General features: G+C 44.1%; 1 protein-coding gene across 1 annotated transcript in view; it reads left to right on the top strand.

Annotated features, from left to right (window-relative positions):
• LOC308128593 (uncharacterized protein) overlaps positions 1-21,958 on the top strand; it is a gene marked incomplete at both ends in the record, with an annotated part of 38,539 nt that overhangs the window by 3,494 nt on the left and 13,087 nt on the right. The window contains 14 exon segments of the mRNA XM_080494213.1: positions 6,417-6,468; positions 8,692-8,789; positions 12,899-13,044; positions 13,299-13,394; positions 13,627-13,748; positions 15,210-15,318; positions 15,814-15,922; positions 16,750-16,844; positions 17,326-17,440; positions 18,060-18,184; positions 18,186-18,354; positions 19,579-19,677; positions 19,764-19,957; positions 21,302-21,383. Coding sequence (XP_080350339.1) covers positions 6,417-6,468; positions 8,692-8,789; positions 12,899-13,044; positions 13,299-13,394; positions 13,627-13,748; positions 15,210-15,318; positions 15,814-15,922; positions 16,750-16,844; positions 17,326-17,440; positions 18,060-18,184; positions 18,186-18,354; positions 19,579-19,677; positions 19,764-19,957; positions 21,302-21,383 — 1,611 coding nt within the window.

Raw genomic sequence — 21,958 nt, forward strand, 5'->3', positions numbered from 1 at the left:
ACTTCTGGGGCGTCGGTCCAGATGTGGGGACGATTATTACAGCTGGAAAACCTTTAGAAAGTGAATTTTGCATAATATGACCCCATTTAATTTGCACGACTGGCTGTTCTGACAAAACAGCAGAATGTAAAAAAAAAAAAAGAAGATTTTTTTTTCTTCTTTTTTGTTCTTCTTCTACTCTCTTTACTCTGCAGATCTTTGAATAGTGGGTTGGATTGTTTCTTCGCCAGGTGCAGGAACGTCTTTGGGTCTTTGTTTGCTCGTTGGATCCAAACTTTTCCCAGCGATCATAAACCCACCAGTGTTTTTATTACATCTAATAACGAGCGCACTACAAGCTTTGAATATTTAATGGCTCCATAAAACTAACTGAAATCCACTTCAAACTACACCAATTTGTTCTAACAAATTACATTTTTTTGTCATTTTTATACAGGAAAAGTGACATTTATGAATCTTTATGAGGTGTAAGTCTTTATTATTATAAATGCTGGTCTAATTCAGGAGAACATCTCTTTGATAATTTGTCTGTTCCCTTCAAAAATGATGGCGAAATAATTCACACTTTTACCAGACCTGCAACAGTGGGGACTGTATCCATCGAGGGCAGTTAACAGAGGCAAAAGGAACAGAACAAACTTTTCAAAGCTGAATTAACACAGAAAAGCAGAGAGACTCATTGAATGCATGCGTGATCAGCGGAATAATCTATAGAGTGCTTGGTCATCATGATAATGGACCCCGCCGCCGGGCACAGCAGTGTGCAGCCCCGTGGTCCCGTCTGGGTGACATAACACACTTTACTGGACTCTAACAAGATCGCCTCACTGTTTTAATGACACCAAACGTCTATTTTGAGTTTTGTGTCACCAGGCTCAGACTTTAACATATAAATTAAATATTTAACATCTTACATGCGTCACTCAGCGTCTCGCTAACGGTGAAAGAAACGTACGCTCACCAGGAGTAAGAGATCTTCTTAAACCACTGGAAATGGTTTTCTTATCTACCGGCTCAGTTAAAGTAAAGCGCTTTATCTTAAAGATATGAGATCGTACTTATCGTAATTGTATCTCTCTCATGTTGGAGCGATGCACCGTCATGGTTTTTTTTTTTTTTTTTTTCCCTTTCTTTTCTTTTCTTTCACATTGTAGTGCCTGGATGGGTTATTGTGTCTTTCAAGGGTATTGATGTTTGCTGTTTGTCCAACCTAAAATAACGTAGAGCTGGAAATGTGGTTCTCCTCTCCATCCTTTATAAACGTACATGTTACAGCACCTCCGTGTTTGTCGATGTCCGTAAAGTGACCCACGGCGGGTTTGTTTGTAGCAACTCCGACTGAAAGTTGGGCTTTGATACTGTAGTGATAAAGAGACAGTCGGAGTTTAGGATCTGATTATTGCGCAAATGGTGCAGTGCATTAATTCGACATGTCAAATAATGTGCATTATCGCCAGTTCTCCAGGTCTTCTTCTTCTTCTTCTTCCGTGGATTCAGGCTGTTTCTCAGTGTCAGGCCTGTATTTCAAATATCCAATGGTGGTAAAAAGTTGCCCAAGCTGGTATCTTCCTTGCCGCACATGTTCGTTGGTGAAATTGTTTTTCAGCGGTGTGTACACACATACATTTGTTTATACCACAGACCCATTTCATCAAGCAAAAAGCTTTTGGTCTGGGGGAACTTCCTCAGTGGGCCTCAGTGTCGTCCCTCTCTCTCCATGTGATCTTATATTGATGCTGAGATCAGAACTCTGCAGGTGTTTGTTAATCTGTTACAAGGCTTCTTTTTATTATTATTATTATTATTATTACTGACGGTAGTTTTTCTTTTAAAGCTGAGACAGTGTGCCAGAAGATGGAAGGATGTCCTATACACATCATGTTTATAAATACCCGTACCGGTCCATTTGCACAGTGGTTTCAGAAATTGGGTCTTGAAAAAAATTAAAATAAAACCAACAATATACTGCAATTCTTACAATTTCAAGCAGATCTAGAAATTTGCTCAGTGCTTTTAGTTTGAAGGGCCGCGGTGGGTCCTCCATCACAGTTTTAGTAACTCAAACTTAAGGGAGTCCAGGCTGCTGCAATATGCTCCTCTATCGCGATTATGTGAAGACAAGAATAAGAGACGGATGTGTGACGACGGGCGAAGTCAGAGGTGACGGGTTTATTCTGAAACAAGACTTTCAGAATATCTCCGGTAATGAGGACCCCCGAGAAAAACCCTCCACCTCGCGCCCTCCCGAGGTTTGAGGAATGTGCGGCCGTCACAATCACGGCCGCTTCTTCTCCGGCGAGCAGCTGCCGCCTCGCTTGGATCGAAGAGCTTCACGTTTCAAAACGATGGGATTTCACGTCAAAGCACATTCTTGCTAGGGTCTGTAGTTAGAGTCTGAGGGAGACGCAGAGAAATTATACCGCGGCGATCCCAGACAAGTGATTGGCAGCATGCAGACGTTGCACGTGGAGCAGTTACCGCGGTAACCGGGGGGCTCAATCGCAATGTGAGCAAAATTAACATATAATTTAAAAAAAATAGAAAACCCCCCCTCGATCCACATCATCACAAACACGTCATAATCCTGTGCACAAGCAGGAAGTTCTTACTTGTGTGACGGGAAAATACGTGTAAATTCAAAATGTATGTGGAAAAAAAATCTCCCAAAGTAGCTGATGGAAGGAGACGGAGATGAAAACAAAGGCGAAGCCGGGTTGCGTGAGGACAGGGTGATGCAACGTAGACGTCAGCCGCCGTATTAAATGCAGCCCCGTTTGGGTGGCTGATGAAAAGCCTGCTTAATTCTCTTTTGAAGCGGCGGCGCATTTGTGGGATGAGCGGCAGTATCGCATCGGACAATAAGAAATGTGTGGAAAATCCTGGAAACTTGAAATGTAAATATACTGCTGAGGATAATTATTGCGACTATTAGTACTGGTATAAGAGGCAACGTCCTTCGTTTATCTACTCAAATGAAGTAGTCCGTACACAAAAGGTTATTTTTTTTTAGTCTGTATGCTGGAATGTGCAAAAAAACCTGTTAAAAGAAGAAATACTGGCTTTATTTCATTGAATTGTGATAAAATAGATTTAATAGATAATCAGAGACTGTTGCATGTAATTAAACTTCTGCTCAACGCAAAGTGCATGAAGTTAAAAGATTGGAATGGACACAACACGTTTAAAAAAAACAACAACAACAAAGTCTTTCATTCTATTGTGTCAGAGCGGATTCGACTTGTACAGTATGTTTTCAGATATTTCCAAGTAAGTTGACCAAACACAGGAAGAAGCGGTATATATAGACTCATTTTAATGCGTTTTCCCACAATTTGGACAAAATCAACAAAAGACTGAAAAACAAAAGGATTTTTTTGTTTAATGTAAGCTTGGCAAAAAAACCCAAACAATAATAAATTGGGCATTTTATCATTAGTGGAGTAATAATATCAAAGATTCAGTGAATGTGCTTGATGTGAAGTGACGAGGCAGGAAGCCGGTGTTGGACGGCCTGAATGTGGCGCCCTGAGGCTCGCCACCGAAAACAAACATGAGTTTGTGATGAAAATGCTGCCAGAGCTCCAGAAAGCTTATTAAAAAACTACAACAAACAAAACACTTATCGGCACAATGTAGAATAATATAAGAAAAATAAGAAATCATGTGTAAACAAGCACTTTTAAGATGAACCAATGAAAATGTGAGTTTTTTTTTTTTTCTTCTTCTTTTTCCCCTTTCAACAAGACGACACTAAAGCACATTAACAACAAATCTGCACTGAAATGACATCTGACAACAGCTGGAACATCAGGGAGCATCAGATGATGGGGGGGGGGGCTTGAATTGTTTTAGTTTTTTTGCAGTTTCACTGCTTCAGATCTCAAATATACAAAGGCATATACATACATGTTCCTGTTTCTGAATATTACTGCGAGATTCATTCAGCTGGATTTTTTTTTTTCCGTAGTATTTTCCCGGTTGCAGAATGCGACCGGTTGTTTTTTTTTTGTTTTGTTTTTTGCAGTATTTTCAATCCAATATTGGGATTAAGCTGTTTCACTCACTGTGCAACAATCCCTCTATTTTGTTTTTTTATTGTTTTGGGTGAACATCATCAAGGTTTTATTTAGTTTTTTTTTACAACAACGTTGAGCAGAAAGGGAAAAGTCATCAGAATAACTGAGTTGTGGGTTCATGTGGCTCCTGTGATCGTCTGACGGTGACACAGATATCTGCTCTCATTGATTCGTCAACTGGGGGGGATGGGTCTTATTTTTAATCTACGATAGATGGGGGGGGGGGGGGGGGGACCCACAGTTTCACTCTCACACACACACACACACACACACACACACACGAGAAGATGATGTCAGCTGCGGAGTGTAAACAGAAGCTGCAGAACTACCAATCAACACGCTCTTTAGCAAATTACAGGGAAAATTAGAGTGTGAGAGCAGGATGAAGGGATGAAGTGCAGATCGAGCTGCAGGGAGAGGGAGAAGCTTTTCCCCAGATTACAGAACAGCTACAGATTACAGCCCGTGGATTATGAGGGTTTGACCAAACACACACACACACACACACACACACACACACACACACACACACACACACACACACACACACACACAAAAGTAGGACCAGAAAGACAAACAAGCCGTTTTTGTTTTTTTGGGTTTTTTTTCTGTGTCCTGTTCAGAATGATTTCTGTTTTTTTGGTTTTTTTTGTGAGGTCGTCTCTCCATATCGGCTCTTCCTATTTGTCTGATGTACTTCTACCAATCTTATCTTTCGCTCGCACACGTTCACATGTTCACACGTTCACACGTTCACACGTTCACGTCATCAATCAAATCATCACACACACACACATACGCACATGTACACGCTAACACACCCAAACTCTGTGAATACACACAACAGCTCAAAGACTCACACATGCACCATAGAAACATATTTTTTTTTACATATAAACATATTGCATTATGTCAAGAGATTCTTGATCTTGGTGTGAGAAGGAATTATGATGAGACTTTTTTTTTTTTTTACATTTCTCTTATAATGTATGAATAGAAACAGTAATACACACTTTTCTGATGTCTAAACAAAATGTATGTCATTTGAGAAGTGGTTCAGATGTACAACATCGACAAGATTTCTGGTGTGACGGATCAAGAGAGGTGTTGTTTGTTGAAGATTTAGATCAGTGAGGCTCTGCTGAAAATATTGGTTTGGCTCGATGGTTAATAATAATCAGATAGTACAGTAAGTACATGTAATCGTGCCCCTCAGGGATTCATTGTATCAAATGCGGGATGCCTCAAGGCTCAGTCGTAGGCCCGATTCTTTTTAACATATATATATATGCTTCACTGCTTCCCTCTGTTCTTATTTTGTTAGTTGTTTTTTTTAATACTAAAAGTGCTATACATGTAATGCTTGATAGATTCAGTCTACATTTTATCCAAATGGGAAGTGTTAAACACCAAAATCTTCTCACTTAGGCCACGTTTATACGTACCCAGGTATTTGAAAAAAAAACAAAAAACTGTGATATTTCTCTCACAGTTACACATAAACCACTGAAAACATCAAATCTGTGTCTTCTGGCTGCATCTACAGGAGAGCAGGCGGATATTTAAGTCACAATTTGTGACTTCCTGTTTTTTTTCCCCCCCAGGTTTCTGATTGGCTATCATGGCTTCATGCTTCTTGTTACACTGCCCCCTACAGGTTTGGCTGCTCAATAGTAGCTCTGAACCAGGTGGAAATGCAGGTCCGCGTCAATGAAGGGTTTTTATTTTGTAATGAAGAGGAGAAACATCTGTTTTTATAAAAGCCGTGGAAACGTGGCCTGAGACTCGCCCCTAAATCTACCGACACATTTGTAATACAAGAGGTGTGCAGGAATAGTTCATTATCTTGGCTTACATGTTTTTTTTTTGTAAGAGACAGATTGAAAGATCAATGCGTCTGTCATGTTTCACTGTTCAATTTGGAGCCTGGAGGTAAAGTCAAAACACCAAGGGAAGTTCAAAACACCTCTTTGTGTGATCTGTGATCAAATGTGTGAAACTGTGTGATTTCAGGAGAGGTTACATCCTCAAACGCGTCACTGTTAACTAGATGTTTTCTCCATCTTATTTTTTATGCTTGCATCCAAGACGCCTCTGAATCATATCGATGTATAGGAAATATCACAATCGTGCTGCGAGTGCACACGTCTTCGCCGTTGTGGAAGAACATGAAGCCCTTTTTATGCGGTCGCATGTATGAAAATGTCACTTTTCCCCAGCAGAAAGCGAAATGTGGCGACATGGATGTGGACGTGGATGTGTGTGGAATCCCTCTGACCTAAACTTTCACTTTTTGACTGGTTTCAAAATGCGTCTGTTCCTCTTTGTGTCTGTGTCCAGAGCTCCTCGGAGCAGCCAAGCGGGTGAACGTGAACATCCAGGATGCAGATGGGTGAGAAACAACAACCTGTCCAATTTGCATTGTCTTGTAAATCCCTCCTCATGATTGTTGCATTCCTTTTTCTTCTCTGCTCCGTCTTTTCCTTGTTTTATTCATTGCCCCTTTTTTGTTTTCCCTGGGAAAAAAAAGCTTACTACAGAAATTATTGATTACATTAGTCAGTGGCTCCAGAATCAAATGAATGAATTAACATTGCATCAGATTAACTGTGATTCATTCAGATGCGGGCACTGTGAGTGTTTGACATTATAGCCCAGGGGCTGTGATGTGATTAGCTTCAAATAAATTCAATTATGAATGTTTTATTTCCTCAATTTGAGCTTTTTTTTTTAACCCACGAAAGTGTCAGGGTGCGTGGAACTCAACTGCACGGCAGACAAGAAGCTCAGTTGTGTTTATTATCAAAAAGTGTTTATTATCAAAATCGCGGCAGAAGCGAAGTCAGGCAGTCCGAGGTCGAGACCAGAAGGAGGAGGAGTCGGGCAGGAGGTCAGAACACGAAGGCGACACGAGGGGAAAAAAATGGCGAATGTACGAATTGGCGTGCGAACGCAGACGAACTGGCAACCAGAGCTACAAGAGAAGGGGAACTAAATACAAACACTGATGACGATTACAAACAGCGGTGACCAGGAGGAGGAAGCAGGAGAGCAGAGGGGCGGAGCTAAAGGGGAACACAGGGGCGGAGCTAAGAGGAAACACATGAGGGGCGGAGCTAAAGGGGAACACAGGGGCGGAGCTCAGAGGAAACACATGAGGGGAGGAGCTAAAGGGGAACACAGGGGAGGAGCTAAGAGGAAACACATGAGGGGAGGAGTGAACGCAGGATCGTGGCAGAAAGCTTGAAGTAAAGAACTTTATTACTCCTTTCTGTGTCAAATAAGCATGTTCAAGTTATTTTCATCTAAATATACACTGAAAAGTCACAAGTTGTACTTTGGCATGATGCCCAATGATTTTTATATTCTAACATATTATTGTTCGCTCTCTTTGGGCTCGTGACGCCATATTGTCAAACCGGTTACACCGATGGTTTTGTTCTCTCTCGTGTGTGTTTTACTCAAATATTAGTTTCATCCTCCAGTTTGGCTTTGTTTTGTTGTCATTTTTCTCATCATCGCTTCTCAAAAGGATCCCTGAATGTTTTCCGTGCTTCCCCCGGAGCTCAGAGGAAGCCCACCACACTTTGAAACCCCCCCCCCCCTCGTCGGTCCAGAGATCCTGCGTCTTGCCTATTTTTAGATTCCTGGTCTATCTCTTAACATCACTGATTTTAAATGAATGAGTGGTTATCAGGCTCTGCAGACGACTGATAAGCAACTATTCATTTTAATCAAGACTGAGAGTGAGAAATTGTCACAGACCAGCTAAATGACCACTTCAGATTTCACGTGAAATACTGGTTGATTTCCGTCTGTCAGGCCCCGGAGAGCGAGGAAGACTTTTAAAAACTTCTTTTTGCGTTGAATCTGTGATGTCAGGTTGAAAGTTTGCTCAATGGAAACACCAGAGCTTTTTGCGTCAGGAGCCGATTCAATGTTTTGATCAGCAGGCGTCAACAACTGGGAGTAAATAAATAGTTTTCTCTCACTTATGCTGCGATGAATTCCTGCCCGGAGTCAGTGTTTGAAACGCACCGCGGACTGAGCAGCTCTAATCTCAGCACTGCAATCGTCACCTCTTAAAGCACAGCCAAAATTACTCGGCTCCTAATTTGCTCAGAAACTTCCCCTTATCAACTCCGAATGTTCAACTATGGATTCTTCGCTATATTTAGACCGCTGATTGGTGGAGCTTTTTGTGTGCACATGCTTGGTTTACGACCGTGTTCCATTTGGCTCCGACTGACAGCAGAAGATCTTTTTTATTATGTTGATTGGAATCAGATAATTGGACTCGGCTCCTTGTGTAATGACTGATGAGTCGTTGATTTGACTCCAGGGCCCGGCTCTTATATTCACCAGGGAACTATTAGACACACACACACACACACACACACAGATGCCCTGTGTGCATGCTCGACTCCGGGGTAGAGAGATTGCTTATTAATGGAAGTAGGTCACCCCCCCCCCCCCCCCCCTCCCGTCGCTCACACTGAGCTGAGGGGCGGAGCAGCTGTACGCTGAAGATTAATTCAGCAAAGTTCTGCTCAGGTTTTTACGCTACATGTATGAATATGTGTATTTTTATACGTAATCTGTGTCTTGTGTGAAGGCTGTCGCCGCTGCACCACGCTGCCCTGAGCGGCAACAAGGAGCTGATCTCTCTGCTGCTGGAGGCCCAGGCAGCAGTGGATATCAAAGATCACAAAGGTAAAAATCCACCCAGTGTCTTATTTGGTACGGCAGAACACACACACACACACACACACACACACACAGAAAAACAATAAACCGACGAAGCAGAAAATACCAGAAAAAGCAAATAGGTGTCTCTCGCTGTCTGCGTGGAACAAATAACACCATCTTATGTAATAAACGGCGAGCTTGTGGGGGGAAAATTTCAGTTCTATTTCTTCTGTAAAGTGTATTTACGCGTTGTGACAGATTTGTTTTGCTCAGTAAACAATGGCGAGCAGGGGAGGAAGGCTTGGTGGCGGCGGGATGGAGAGCCAAGTGGAAGTGGAGCGGCGGAGAGCTCCATCCCACAATGGCAGATTCCAGCAGCAGCAGAAGAAGAAGAAGGGAAAAAAAAAAAAAAAAAAAAATCTCAGGGCAGATGGGAGTTATAATCCCCCCCCCAGGATGGAGGCCTACTGTCTCTGCACTCCCAGTCACTCATGCCAAGTGTGTCTCTAAATAGAGGCACACACCTGGCAGGCCTCTCCGCCCGGCAGGCCTCGCCACTTCAGGGGGCGTCTTGTCAGCAGGGGGAAACCTCAGATCAGTGGACCTGCAGTGAACTGGACCCCCCGCCGAGCGGCGGAGGTCTCGGCTTGGCGCCTCCACTCCCAGACCAGTGGAACAGTCGTCGCTACAGTAGTGCAGAGTTAATCTAATTCAGCCGCGCGATAGGTTGCAAATTGATGGTCATTGTGATGTCAATATTTTCAATATGCACGACAAAGCGTGTTTCTATGCGCTATGCATTCATGTGTTCGCCTGTCAACATATCTGGCCAATCAGATGGAGCCTTGCTGCTCCAGGTCGCGTTGACAACACTTCATTATTTCGTACCTGTTGGCAGCAGTAACAGGGATCAAAAACACAAGAATTCAAGGAAAACTGACTAAAATCAACAACGTCAACCAGCTGCTTCTGAAAAGCTGCAGACCTATTTTGATTTTTTTTTTAAACAACAACAACAAAACAAACAAACAAGGCCCAAATGAGTCTGGCTAAAATGATGTCTGAGAAGAGAGAAGCTCAAATCTGGAAGCACGAACACGTCACCATCATGGACTTATTCATGTACTGCAAGTCATGTTGTACGTTGTTCTACAACGTGCAGCACTAATGTTCAATTCAATTCAACTTTATTTATATAGCACCAAATAAAACACGGTCACTTCTCGGTGCTTTTAACAGAGAAAAGAGAAAAAAAAACCAACGATATATCTTGGGCAATATCGACTCTTAATATAAAGAAGGGGTCGTTTGTATTTACAAACCTAATGATAGTTGTCACATACATTTTAGCGTCTGCATTTTTTGGTGGGATTTCCAGTTTTCTGGTCATCTATGAGATTTTTGGTTTTATTGGCAGTGGCCTTCAGTGTCCACAGCCTGGATCAAAACAGTTTGGGATACAAAATGCAAGCTGATAGACTTTTGTATGTAATTAATCAGCAGCCCCGGGAGCCGGCGGTTACAAAACACTGAGCTAAACAACCTGGCACTGGCTAGATGGCCAGAAAAAAAGAAAAACCTCAGGTGGATATTAGACCGCATTAGCAGAATATAAAGATTATTGCTGCAGCTCATGCTTCATGCAAACTGAGAAGCGGTGAAGTTTCTGGTTAAGTTCTCGTGACAATAACAAACAAGTAAGTTGGCTGCCGAGTTCAGAAAAGAGACACACAAGCTGCTACTCACATATATTATCCAGCAGGGGAATGAAAGATATGACTCAGGAGGTTTAGACATTTTGTACTGGTACTTTTTTCTGCTATTCTCAAATTTGACTGTTAATGTCAGTTTAATTTTTTTGGTTTTTGTTTTAGTCTGTTTCACTTCACGGTTCCAGGACACCACATTCACAGTCGTTTTCCCCACTGTCATGTCAGGACTTTTCCTGAATGCACGTCAACAATCATCCACCCGTCTTCTAGATCAGTGTTTTTCAACCACTGTGCCGCGGCACACTGGTGTTTCCGCGAGATCTAGTCAGGTGAGCCGTGGGAAATTATCCAATGTCACATTTTTTTCTAAAAAAACATTTGCTCTCACAGCGACAGTGTGTTGCAGAGTAATCATGTATAAATACTCTTCACCACTAGAGGGCAGCACAGAACTTTGCCGGTGAAATGGAAAGTGACAGACGTCAGTGTGGTTAATCTCCACCTCCTGCTACCATCTTGTATCAAAGTACTGTGTCAGTGACAGTGATGGAGAAGTTTTTGAAAAGGAAGAATGTGAACCAGGATCTCAGCTCTTCATCCATCAGGTCCAGGTCCAGGGAGTAAAAATATAAAAAAGAAATTGGGAAATACTTTTTTTCTGTATTTATTTGATTCCTGTTGATAAAACTTTGATGAGAATGACTTTATATTATTAATAGAGGCTACAGAGTTTCACATTTTCACATTTTCGGGTGGTGGTGGTGTGCCTCCACAGTTTTCCAAAGACAAAAGTGTGTCTTGGCTCCAAAAAGGTTGAAAAACACTGATCTAGAACACACCGGATCCACGTCAGGGTGGCGAGGCACTGGAGCTGATACCAGGCTGGACAGTCCAGCAACAGGACAAACACAGAGAGACGTCTTAAACAGGAAAAAAAAAAGGGGGGGGGGGGGGTGGAAACCACTCACTTTTTCAATCCTATCAGGACAGTTCTGGCAACAGAGCTCAGATATTTCCAAAGACAGAAACCCCATTTCGATGTAAAGATTTAAAAAAAAAAACACAAACAAACAACGGTGCCTGTCTTGTTTTAAATGTGAAGCATTTCATGTATTTATCTTTGAGCTTGAATGAGTGAATGCAGTGTAAACACCTGGATTTGAGGTTAACCAGTGACTGAAGTAGCCTGCAGGTGTGAATGTGAGCATGTGTGGTTTGGTGTCTCTGTGTTTGTCCCTGTGATGGATTAATGCAGTCGCTTTCCCTGCCTGTTCTTCCAGTCTGACCGAGCCTCTTGTACCAAATCCCCCCCCCCCCCCCCCCCCCGCCAAAAAAACCCAACCTGAAAGGCTTCTGAGGCCTACTCAAAGCGACTCGCCATCCGTCATCTCCATATAGCTGCGCTTTAGTATTCTGTGACTCGTGCAGCTGCTGCGCCTCTTTATCCTCTCTGAGTCAGGCCTCCTCCCTCATGCCAGCCCACCCTGGAGGCTTTTATTGTTTTGTTTAAAAAAGAAATTATATTCAGCTTGACGACGTAGCTCGTCCCTGTTATCAAGGCTGGAGGGTCTTGGGCGGCCGCCACGTGAAACAGGCCCACTGCTTCCTGCAAAGTGGCGTTTAGTTTAGTGGTTGGAGGCGCTGCTTCGTCTTCTGCTCAAGCAGAACTTGGCACCACCTTGCGTTTTCTGCATGGCTCCTGGCCACGCCCCCCCCCCCCCCCCCCAAGAGGGCTCTCTGATGTTAAAAAAAAGAAAAAACCCCGGTGGGCCTTGTCTTGACCTCCGTCTGGTCGCTGTTTGTCTCCAGCGTCCCGTGACACTTACGTCAACAATACTACGAGGGTCACAAAGGCCAAGAGTGTCAAAACGCAGTGGGACGGTCGTTCCAGGACGGACGCTGAGCCGCTGGCGCCGTGACGCACGTCAGACTCAAGAGTTGTGTTTCTTTCGAGCTGCAACCAAACGGTTGTCATCCTGAGTGTTTAGAAAATGTGGCTCTTTATGTGCTTGTATCTTATCCAAACAGTCCAGAAACCAAACAATGTTGTTTTTTTTGTTTTTTTTTTAAACCGTCGAAGGACAATTCAGTTTATTGCAATGTTGCTAGCTCACCTCTCAGGGGAAAAAAAATAAATTCTATTTGTACCTTTAATATGATAAGCGCTGGAGAGTAAATTACCAATAAAAGACACGCGACAAGTGAATTCCGTGATTATTTCGTGCAGTCAGAAAAACAAGGTGTATCTGCATGTGTTGACGTGTCTTTATGTTCTCATCTTTGTGTGTCTGTGTGCATGTACTTGTGGGGTCTTGTACGTCTGTGGTTTGTTGTACTTTCCTCTTCGGTCGTGTGTTTTTTGTACGTGTCCGTCTGTGTGTGTGTGTGTGTGTGTGTGTGTGTGTGTTGTGTGTTGTGTAGGAATGCGTCCTCTGCATTATGCTGCATGGCAGGGGAAGACTGAGCCAATGAAAATGCTGCTGAAGGCGGGCTCGTCAGTCAACGGACAGTCGGATGAAGGACAGATCCCGCTCCACCTGTCAGCTCAGCATGGACACTACGACGGGGTAACTGTGTGTGTGTGTGTGTGTGTGTGTGTGTGTGTGTGTGTGTGTGTGTGTGTGTGTGTGTGTGTGTGTGTGTGTGTGTGTGTGTGTGTGTGTGTGTGTGAGAGAGACATTGTTTGGAGCCTGTGTGTGTGTATGTGGCCTTGGTGGTGCATGCATAGGACGCCGTTGTAAAGGGATGCAGATGAGTAAGATCGGTGTGTGTGTCTGTGTGTGTGTCTGTGTGTGTGTGTGTGTGTGTGTGTGTGTTGCAGTCGGAGATGTTACTACAACACCAGTCAAATCCGTGCATCTCAGACACAGCTGGGAAAACTCCGCTGGACCTCGCGTGTGAATTTGGACGTGTGGGAGTGAGTATATTTGACTGAATAACTCAAATTTTGAATTCGTTTAAACACAACGTAATCTTTACACTTGATCACATGGCGTCGATGAGTCTGTTCATGGAGGTTTGCAGTCGGTGCCCCGCGGTTCCACTCCAGTCCCACCATGTTGCTGTGCTTTTGAATAATCAGGCCCACATCATATTGATAAATATATATATATATATAGGTAACACTGGTTGTTTATGTATGTGTGCAGGTGGTCCAGCTGTTGCTCAGCAGCAACATGTGTGCGGCCATGCTGGAGCCGAAACCCTCCGACCCCAACGGAGTGTCACCGCTGCACCTGGCTGCCAAGAACGGACACATAGATGTCATACGGTGTGAACGACCGCTCCTTCCACTGTTTGATTTTAACCAGACAGAAACACAATGCTTGAGTTGCCCAACAGTGTGAATTATGGCTGCACATTACCAGGTGAATGTTGTGTGTCGCCCCGATGGGAATTCGGGTCGTTCGGCTCGAGCTTCCCAAACAACCGTGGATCATTTTTGAATGTTTGTTTTCTTTTAGTGAAAATTCAGAAAATCAACCACCCGGGGAGGCAATTTGACCAAGTGCACTTAGGAGCTTGAGTGTGGACAACCTTTTGATGGACCTCAATCAGCAGCGGAGTCTTTCAATTCACCCCTGTTGTCTCTGCCTGTTTAGCACCTTTGATTCAATCCATTTTATCCGGCGTGTGATTTGACAAACACACTGAAACGACTTGTTCGTGCGGGTTATTATTCCATCTCTCGTTCGAAAAAGCCGTCTTGGTACTGGTCTGCGGAGATGGAAAGTTTCATTCTGCAACCGAAAGATCAAATCCTGACGGTCGGTGCTCCATCAAAAGGCAGAGCAGATGGCGACGCGGCGGCGGCCAGCCTGCCTGCCACGCAACACACACGAGCCGCCGACTCCAAAAAATGAAATCCCACCCTTAGATTTCCTTCTCGAGCTCACGTTCGCGTCGGACCCACACTCCGAGCCGCCCTCTCTGACCGAGCAAAGCACCGGCAGGGGACGAGAGAGAAACCGTGAGTGTCAGACAGCTAATGAGCTGCTTGGCTGCAGCACTTTGAGCAGCTTGAAAACATAAAGGTAAATGTCACCTGCAAGCCAGCGCCGCTGCGGTTCTCCTTCACCTGGCTTGTTAAGAACAGCTCGGGTTTGTTTTCTTTTGGTTCTCACCCACGTAGGAGTCAAATGAACTGGATCTTCCAAAAAAAAAAAAAAAAAACCTACATTATTTTAATACAAAATGAGTTGGTCTCATGCAAAATTCGGGTGGATTTTCACTTCAAGGTCAAAGTTCTAATGAATCAGCAAGTTTTGTTGGACGTGAGTGGCCGGAGTATGCAAGTAAAACTGTGCCATCAGATTCTGAATTTGAATTTCCAACTCTGAATTTTTTTTACCATCGAAATCAGACTTTGAATTTTAAAAGCTGTCGAATTTCAAGTATAATAAAATTATATATGTATTATATAATTTGTCGAATTTTTTTACAGCTGAATTTTTTTTTGCAGCCGAATTTTTAGACACATTGAATTTTTTCACACACTGAATATTTTTAGATGTTGGGAGAAAAAAAAATCAGAAGCAAAAACAGATACGTGCTTGAAATTCGACCGCTTTTAAAATTCAAAAGTCTGATTTCGATGGTCGAGTTAGAAATTCGAATTCAGAATCTGATGGCACAGTTTTACTTCCATACCGGAGACGCTTGTCTTGACCGTCTCGCGGTTAAATATTGCTTAAATGTGAATGTGTTTTTTTGGGGGGGTTTTGTTCCCCAGGTTGCTGATACAGGCCGGTATAGACATCAACAGACAGTCGGAGTCGGGCACGGCGCTCCATCAGGCCGCCCTCTGTGGGAAGACGGAGGTAGTTCGCCTGCTGCTGGATGTAAGTCCCGATTTACATAAGCGTCAGTTAACGCTTCCTCTCTCTCTCCTCAGCGGAGCAAGTTTACACCTCGGTGTTTGTCGCTCCCTCTAACGAAGCAGCGCGAGAAAACCTGTGGGACATGTTAGATATGTTAGCTTGTTACATAAAATGGCAGCAGACTGGCGATCCTCCCACTTGGCGTGCGATAGTCAAACCTTTCATTACTGTTTCTATTTTTTCTTCTTCTTTTTTTCCTCTCTCTCTCGCCTTTTGATGCATAAGGACGCTAATGCTGAGCCGAGCTATTGAACGGGCTTTCAGGGTTCTCTCCTGCTCTTTTGTGTTTCACGTTTGATGTCGCTGCTGACTCAGCAAACGCTCGACAAATCTCCGCGGCGGGCAGGTGCACCAAGCCACGTCCCCATTATGAACCGCGCGGGGAGACAATTTTGACATTGAGGCTTTAATCTTTTTCTTTTTTCTTTTTTTTTTCCCTCCTCTGCTTTTCCTCAGAGCGGCATCAGTGCGGGAGTGAGAAACACCCTGAGTCAAACCGCCCTGGACATTGTTAACCAGTTCACCACCACGCAGGCCAGCAGGGAGATCAAGCAGCTCCTGAGAGGTGAAGTCCAGGCGTAAAGAAATGTTATTGACCCCCCGATGACTAATACAGTGTTTTTCAACCTTTTTGGAGCCAAGGCACACTTTTTTGTTTGGAAAAATCTGGAGGCACACCACCACCACCCGAACATGTTAAAATGTGAAACTCTGTAGCCTCTATTAACATTATAAAGTCATTCTCATAAAAGTTTTATCAACAGGAATCAAGTAAATACAGAAAAAAAGTATTTCCCAATTTCTTTTTTTTAAATTTTCACTCCCTCAGTGTGAAACCTGGACCTGATGGATGAAGAGCTGAGATCCTGGTTCACATTCTTCCTTTTCAAAAACTTCTCCATCACTGTCACTGACACAGTGCTTTGATACAAGATGGTAGCAGGAGGTGGAGATTAACCACACTGACGTCTGTCACTTTCCATTTCACCGGCAAAGTTCTGTGCTGCCATCTAGTGGCGAAGAGTATTTATACATGATTACTCTGCAACACACTGCTCTCACAGCTGACAGCGGCTGTGAGAGCAGATGTTTTTTAGAAAAAAATGTGAAATTGGATCATTTCCCACGGCGCACCTGACTAGATCTCGCGGAGTGGTTGAAAAACACTGGACTAATAGAAGCGTCTCAGCTGCATTTATTCAAATGCGTCCATTTGTCGTGTTCCGTGAACACGACGGCACACAACAAGTGAAGCATGAGATAAATCTGAGTCGTGCTCTGTTCTGTGATGTTGCTCCCGTATTATGCTGCGACCAGTACTGACGCCAAATGCAAGTATTGATCTTTGCTCTACTCAACCTGCCGCCGTCGGCTCTTCCCCCGTGTCTGCAGACGCCTCGGCGGCCATGCAGGTCCGGGCGCTGAAGGACTATTGCAACAACTACGACCTCACCAGCCTCAACATCAAAGCTGGAGATATTATCACGGTACAATCCACACGTCTTTACCCACCTCGTCCTCTGGAGCCTCTCCCAGCTGGGTTGAAAAAAAAAAAAATTAATACAAAAAAGGCAGCACACGGGGAGCAGTCGGCACAAAAAAAAAGAAAAAGCACAATATCCTGAATTTGAATTGTGTTTGTTGATAAACTGCATCTTTTTCTGACAGTTGATGCAGCTTTAGACTGTAATTATCATTTAAAACTTACAATGACAATGAGTCATTGTGAAACTGTGCAGAGAAATGTTCTACTTCTATGAACACTTTGGTCTTTTATTTAATTTTTTAACCGTGTGCTGCATGAAACAGTTTTCATCTGCTCCCGATGTGACAGTGGTCTCTGCTCTGGCTGTGCCTGATGTTTCACAACATCTGTAAAGGTGCAATTTGTTCTGAACGTGAACTCTGATGGGATGTTTTTTTGGGTGCGAGAGGTGGTTTAAAAAAGGCCGGGACCTTTGTGCTCAGGTTTTGGAGCAGCACTCCGACGGTCGATGGAAAGGCTGTATCCATGACAACCGCACGGGGAATGACCGTGTGGGCTACTTCCCCTCCAACATGGTGGAAGTCATCAAGCGGGCAGGTGACCAACCACACCACAGCTCTGTGTGTGTGTGTGTGTGTGCGCGTGTGTGTGTGTGTGTGTTTATGGGTGTGTGAGCTTTCGCGCGAGTCCGGCAGCTGTTCTGTAGCTATAGCGAACCATTAGTTGCAGCGAGCTGCGGCATCATCGGCCTCTGTGGTCGGCCCATCTGTGTTCCCCCAACCTGTCAATCATCTCCATAAATCAAACAGTGTCCTCTGCTGGCTCCTCCTCCTCCTCCTCCTCCTCCCCCTCCTCCTCTTGATTTCTGCTCCTCGCGTCACCTCCCCTCTAGATTAGCCCCACCCTGCTCTGCTCCACTCTGCTGCTTTGGTTCATTCCGTCCGTGGGCTTTATCGCTGTGGTGATATTGTGTTTTAATCCACACAGATTATATTCCCTCTGGATGTATGGATGTATTCTTTTCTCATGTTTCGATTTTACCAATCCGCTATTATTTCATGCATTTTGAGATTTTTCGTTTTGGTGACTAGACATGTTTTCTTTCAAGTTGACTGATCAGTTGTTGTTGTTGTGTTGTTGTCGTTTTGTTTTTCGTTTTTGCACCCCCCCCCCCCTCCCCCCTCCCCTCCCCCCCCTCTTCCTGGCTCGTGTCCAGGCCACTCCCCCTCCCAGCAGTGCCACACCCTCCTGCTCCGCAGGCCCAACCCCTGCCCCATTGCCTCGGTCAACGGACACTCATACCCCCCCTCCAAAGTCCTCCCCTTGCATCTGCCCTCCCCTCCCCCCCCTCCACCCCAACACACAGCCCCTCCCTCGGTTCTCCTCGTTTGGGTACGTGCCTCTCCCCATCTCTCCTCCTTCTCTGTCCACTCCTCCTCTGTCCACTCCTCCTCCTCCTCCTCCACCTCCTCCTCCTCTCTCCACTTCTCAGGAGCAGCAAAGTCAGACAGGTACATACCGTAGTGACACAATTTAAATCACAGTTAAGGATACTTTTCTATGCTTTTATACCAGGCTGAACATGGGGCGTCAGTTATCCGCCAGATGCAGTGTTGTTTTGTTTTCAAGGACCAGTGAGTGAGTGTGGTATACAGATACAGTGGTCCCTCGTTTATCGTTCTAAAAATAACCCACAATAAGCGAAATCCTTTTTTTTTTAACAAGTATTATGTGTTTTAAGGCTGCAGAACCCCGTCACCACACACTTTATACACCTTCCGCGGACAGGAATGAACATTTTCTCTCTTGTTTAAACTCCCAAAGTTCAAACTTTGGGAGTTTTTAACTTTTTGTAGATTTTAAAACATAAACGTTCCTCTGCCCTTTGGCTGCGACCGCAGGTTCCTTTGTCGGTGCAGAACGTTTTGTCGACGTTGTGGGGTTTTGTCAGGAACAAAACTTGCAAACACTTCAGGGTCACAGTGCTACCCATCAGACATTGATGCATTTGCAATATATATATATATATGCAAGTCGAATGCATTCGCTTACACGAAACACGGAGATTGATTGACAAGGGTCTACAGTCCCGTAGCCAATCAGGACACAGAATACAATGTGCAGGTTCTCCCATAGCCAATCAGCATGCAGAACACTCTGCACATTCATACGCCTTAAAAAACTAAAAAAAGCATGCAAAATTGCACACGAAAGAATCCGCGGAACAGCGAGGCCGCGTTATAGTGAGGGACCACTGTAGTTCTAAATCCACACTTTGAGAAGATGTGATTCTTCGCTCAGTAACTACAGGGAAGAGACTGTAAGAGTCTTCTAATTAGAGCAAATAGAGATTTTAGCGGAATGGTTTTTGATTCTCTTCACCTCTCGCGAGGCCTAAATTATAATTCCGGAGCAATTTGCCTGCAATCCTACCAGTGTGTAAGATTCCGCTCTGACCAAAGGGCTTGTGTGAATTTATAAGTGATGGCCTTTATGAGTAACGTGGTTACGCTGGTGTAGGTGAATGAGTGTATCTGTGATGAGTGAGTCTGTGTCCGACTTTATCCACTTAGCAGAGAGACACCTTTTCTGTTTAAAGCACCGATGCACACACAGTTTTACCCACGTGTCCGATTAAGTGTTTGCCTTTGCTGTTCTATAAATGTGTACGACCTCGCAGTGACGTCATTTGTGTTTTGTTCGCGTATATGCACCGACACGTGTCTTCTGAACAGGCTCAAGGACGGCCGAGCTCAGCCCCCAAGGCTCCCCCACCCTGGGGCAGCAGAGCAGCGCCAGCGAGGACATCTGGGTCCTCCGCAAACCTCTGGCAGGTAAATCTTGTTTCCCTGGAGAGAAAAAAAAACTGCTTAAAGGGTCGCTTCCTAAAACCGTCTGTCCCATCGATCGGTGCGTGGAGGTGGCGAGCGCAGCGGCAGCGTGGGCAGCCTGGGCAGCCTGGGCAGCGTGCGGTCGTCCGGCAGCGTGCAGGGCTCCGGGAACACGCACGTCCTGACCACGCCCGCGCCCAGTCCTCACTCTGCACCGACGCCGGGGGTCAACACGCACGGCCTCAACGCTCCGGGCCTGCACGCACAAGCAGAGGGAGTCAAGGTAAGTTGAGTTCTTGCACGTATCTGCACACGCACACACACACACACACACACACACACACGTTGCGATTTACCGAAGAGAATTTCTTGGAAACAGATAAAACCGCGTCAGGAAACAAACACGGCTGACCACAAGTTAGTTTCCTGCTCAGTTTGTTCTTTCACTTTGAAAGATCAGCATGTTTTGGGGGTTTTTTTGTTTTGTTTTTAGCGACAAAAAAATCAGATTTTTATCCTTTTGTTTTTGTCAGTCATTTTGTGCGTTGAACCTATAATACAATAGCACGTCAACCTTTTCTCGCAGCATAATGGGACTGAAATAGGTTGAAATGCTAATTTGAGCTCAGATAAAGCCCGGCGCTCTTTCTGGGGAAAATCCTGCGTCGTCGCCCATTTAAGTCAGATTAGTCGTTCCAGGTTGTTTCCCTGTCAAGACGTGTGAATTCCTGCACACAGTATGTGTGAGCAGCATGTTCTTGTATATTAATAAGTTATATGTGCGCTATTTTTATCATCAAAACCTTTAAATAGTTGTTTGCTATTAGCTACCTGTTTTCAGTTTGTGCTGAGTTTTATGATTTGACCTCATGCCAGCGTGTTCAAGTTAAATACCGATATTTACCGCGACACAAAAGACCAGTCAAAATGGTGATTCGGCTAGAAAATTGTATATATATGGCATTTTCATCAATTTTCTTTTTTTTTTCTCGGTCTTTTGTTATTCGTGACATCATCCATTGTAGCCCTAAACTGTATCTCAGAAATGTGCACGTGTGTGCAAACGCGTGCACATTTCTATTCACTCACCTTGTGACCTGCAGACCTTCAGTCTGTTGCCCCGAGACTGTGGAACGCTCTGCCCCTGTCTCTGCGCCTGGCACACTCTGTTATCTCTTTTAAAAAGGATCTGAAAACATGTTTATTTAGGAGAGCTTTTGCTTGATGGGTCACTTTAATTTTACACATGTATATACATTTTATGTTGTTGTTTTACCTTTTCTCCTGTACAGCACTTTGTGATTTTATCTGTGAAAAGCGCTTTATAAATACATTTTACTTACTTACTTACTTACTCTCCATAATATCGGTTTAAATTTGTATATAGTTCTTTAAAAAAAGCAAAATAACTGGAAAACTATGCTCATTTTCTGAATTCAAAGAAGAAGAAAAACTCCTCGGAGCCTTTGCTGCTTTGGCATGTCGTAGAAAATACAGCAGGGTTGGGATGCAAGCCAGAGTCTGTCTCTTATATGTGCAGAGCTGAGTCACAAGGCACCTCTGGGATTTGAATGATTATGCTTGAGTAAATGTTTCTTTTGTGTGTGTGTGTGTTTCTGTGTTGCAGCTCCTCGCCACTGTGCTGTCTCAGTCGGTAAAAGCCAAGGAGCATCTCTTGGAGCAGTCGCAGTCTGTGGAGCAGTCGGCAAGTAAGCAGCGCCTGAACGCCGCCTTTGTTTTCCACTTGAAGAGACGACTTCTGTCACTTCACAGAGACAAAATGCGTCTTCACCTGTTTTGAAAGAGAACCTCTGTGACGCTCGGTCGCCGGCGCTAAAGTGACGACAATTAAAAACGATCAAGGCGGCGCTCAACAAGTACAACAAGTGTCGCCCCGGGGCTTGTTCGGATTGCTTTTATGAATCTCGTCTTATCGGTTTTCACTCGTCGTCAACCTGGGACTCTGAAGACCGTCTGTCTGTTCCTATCAGCCCGAAGTGGCATTTGCTATAATAATGTTTCAAGTATTGCTTTATTTTATTAAATTTTTTTAATTCTTTATTTATGAGTTTTTATATTTTGACACAATAAAACATACAGAACATTGTAGAACAGGGAGTGACCAGTAGAGAACAATTAATTCTCAATTAAAGAAAAGATATCAACAATAAAGATGAGAGAGAGAAAAAGAAAGACTAACTATAGTCTACATTTTGAGTATGTAATTGGGCCTTTTTGCATTGGTGTGTGTCGCCCTCTTACCCCAACACGCGTCAAACCAACC

This window comes from Blennius ocellaris, assembly GCF_963422515.1.
Source record: "Blennius ocellaris genome assembly, chromosome: 3".
In the NCBI taxonomy this organism is placed as follows: domain Eukaryota; kingdom Metazoa; phylum Chordata; class Actinopteri; order Blenniiformes; family Blenniidae; genus Blennius; species Blennius ocellaris.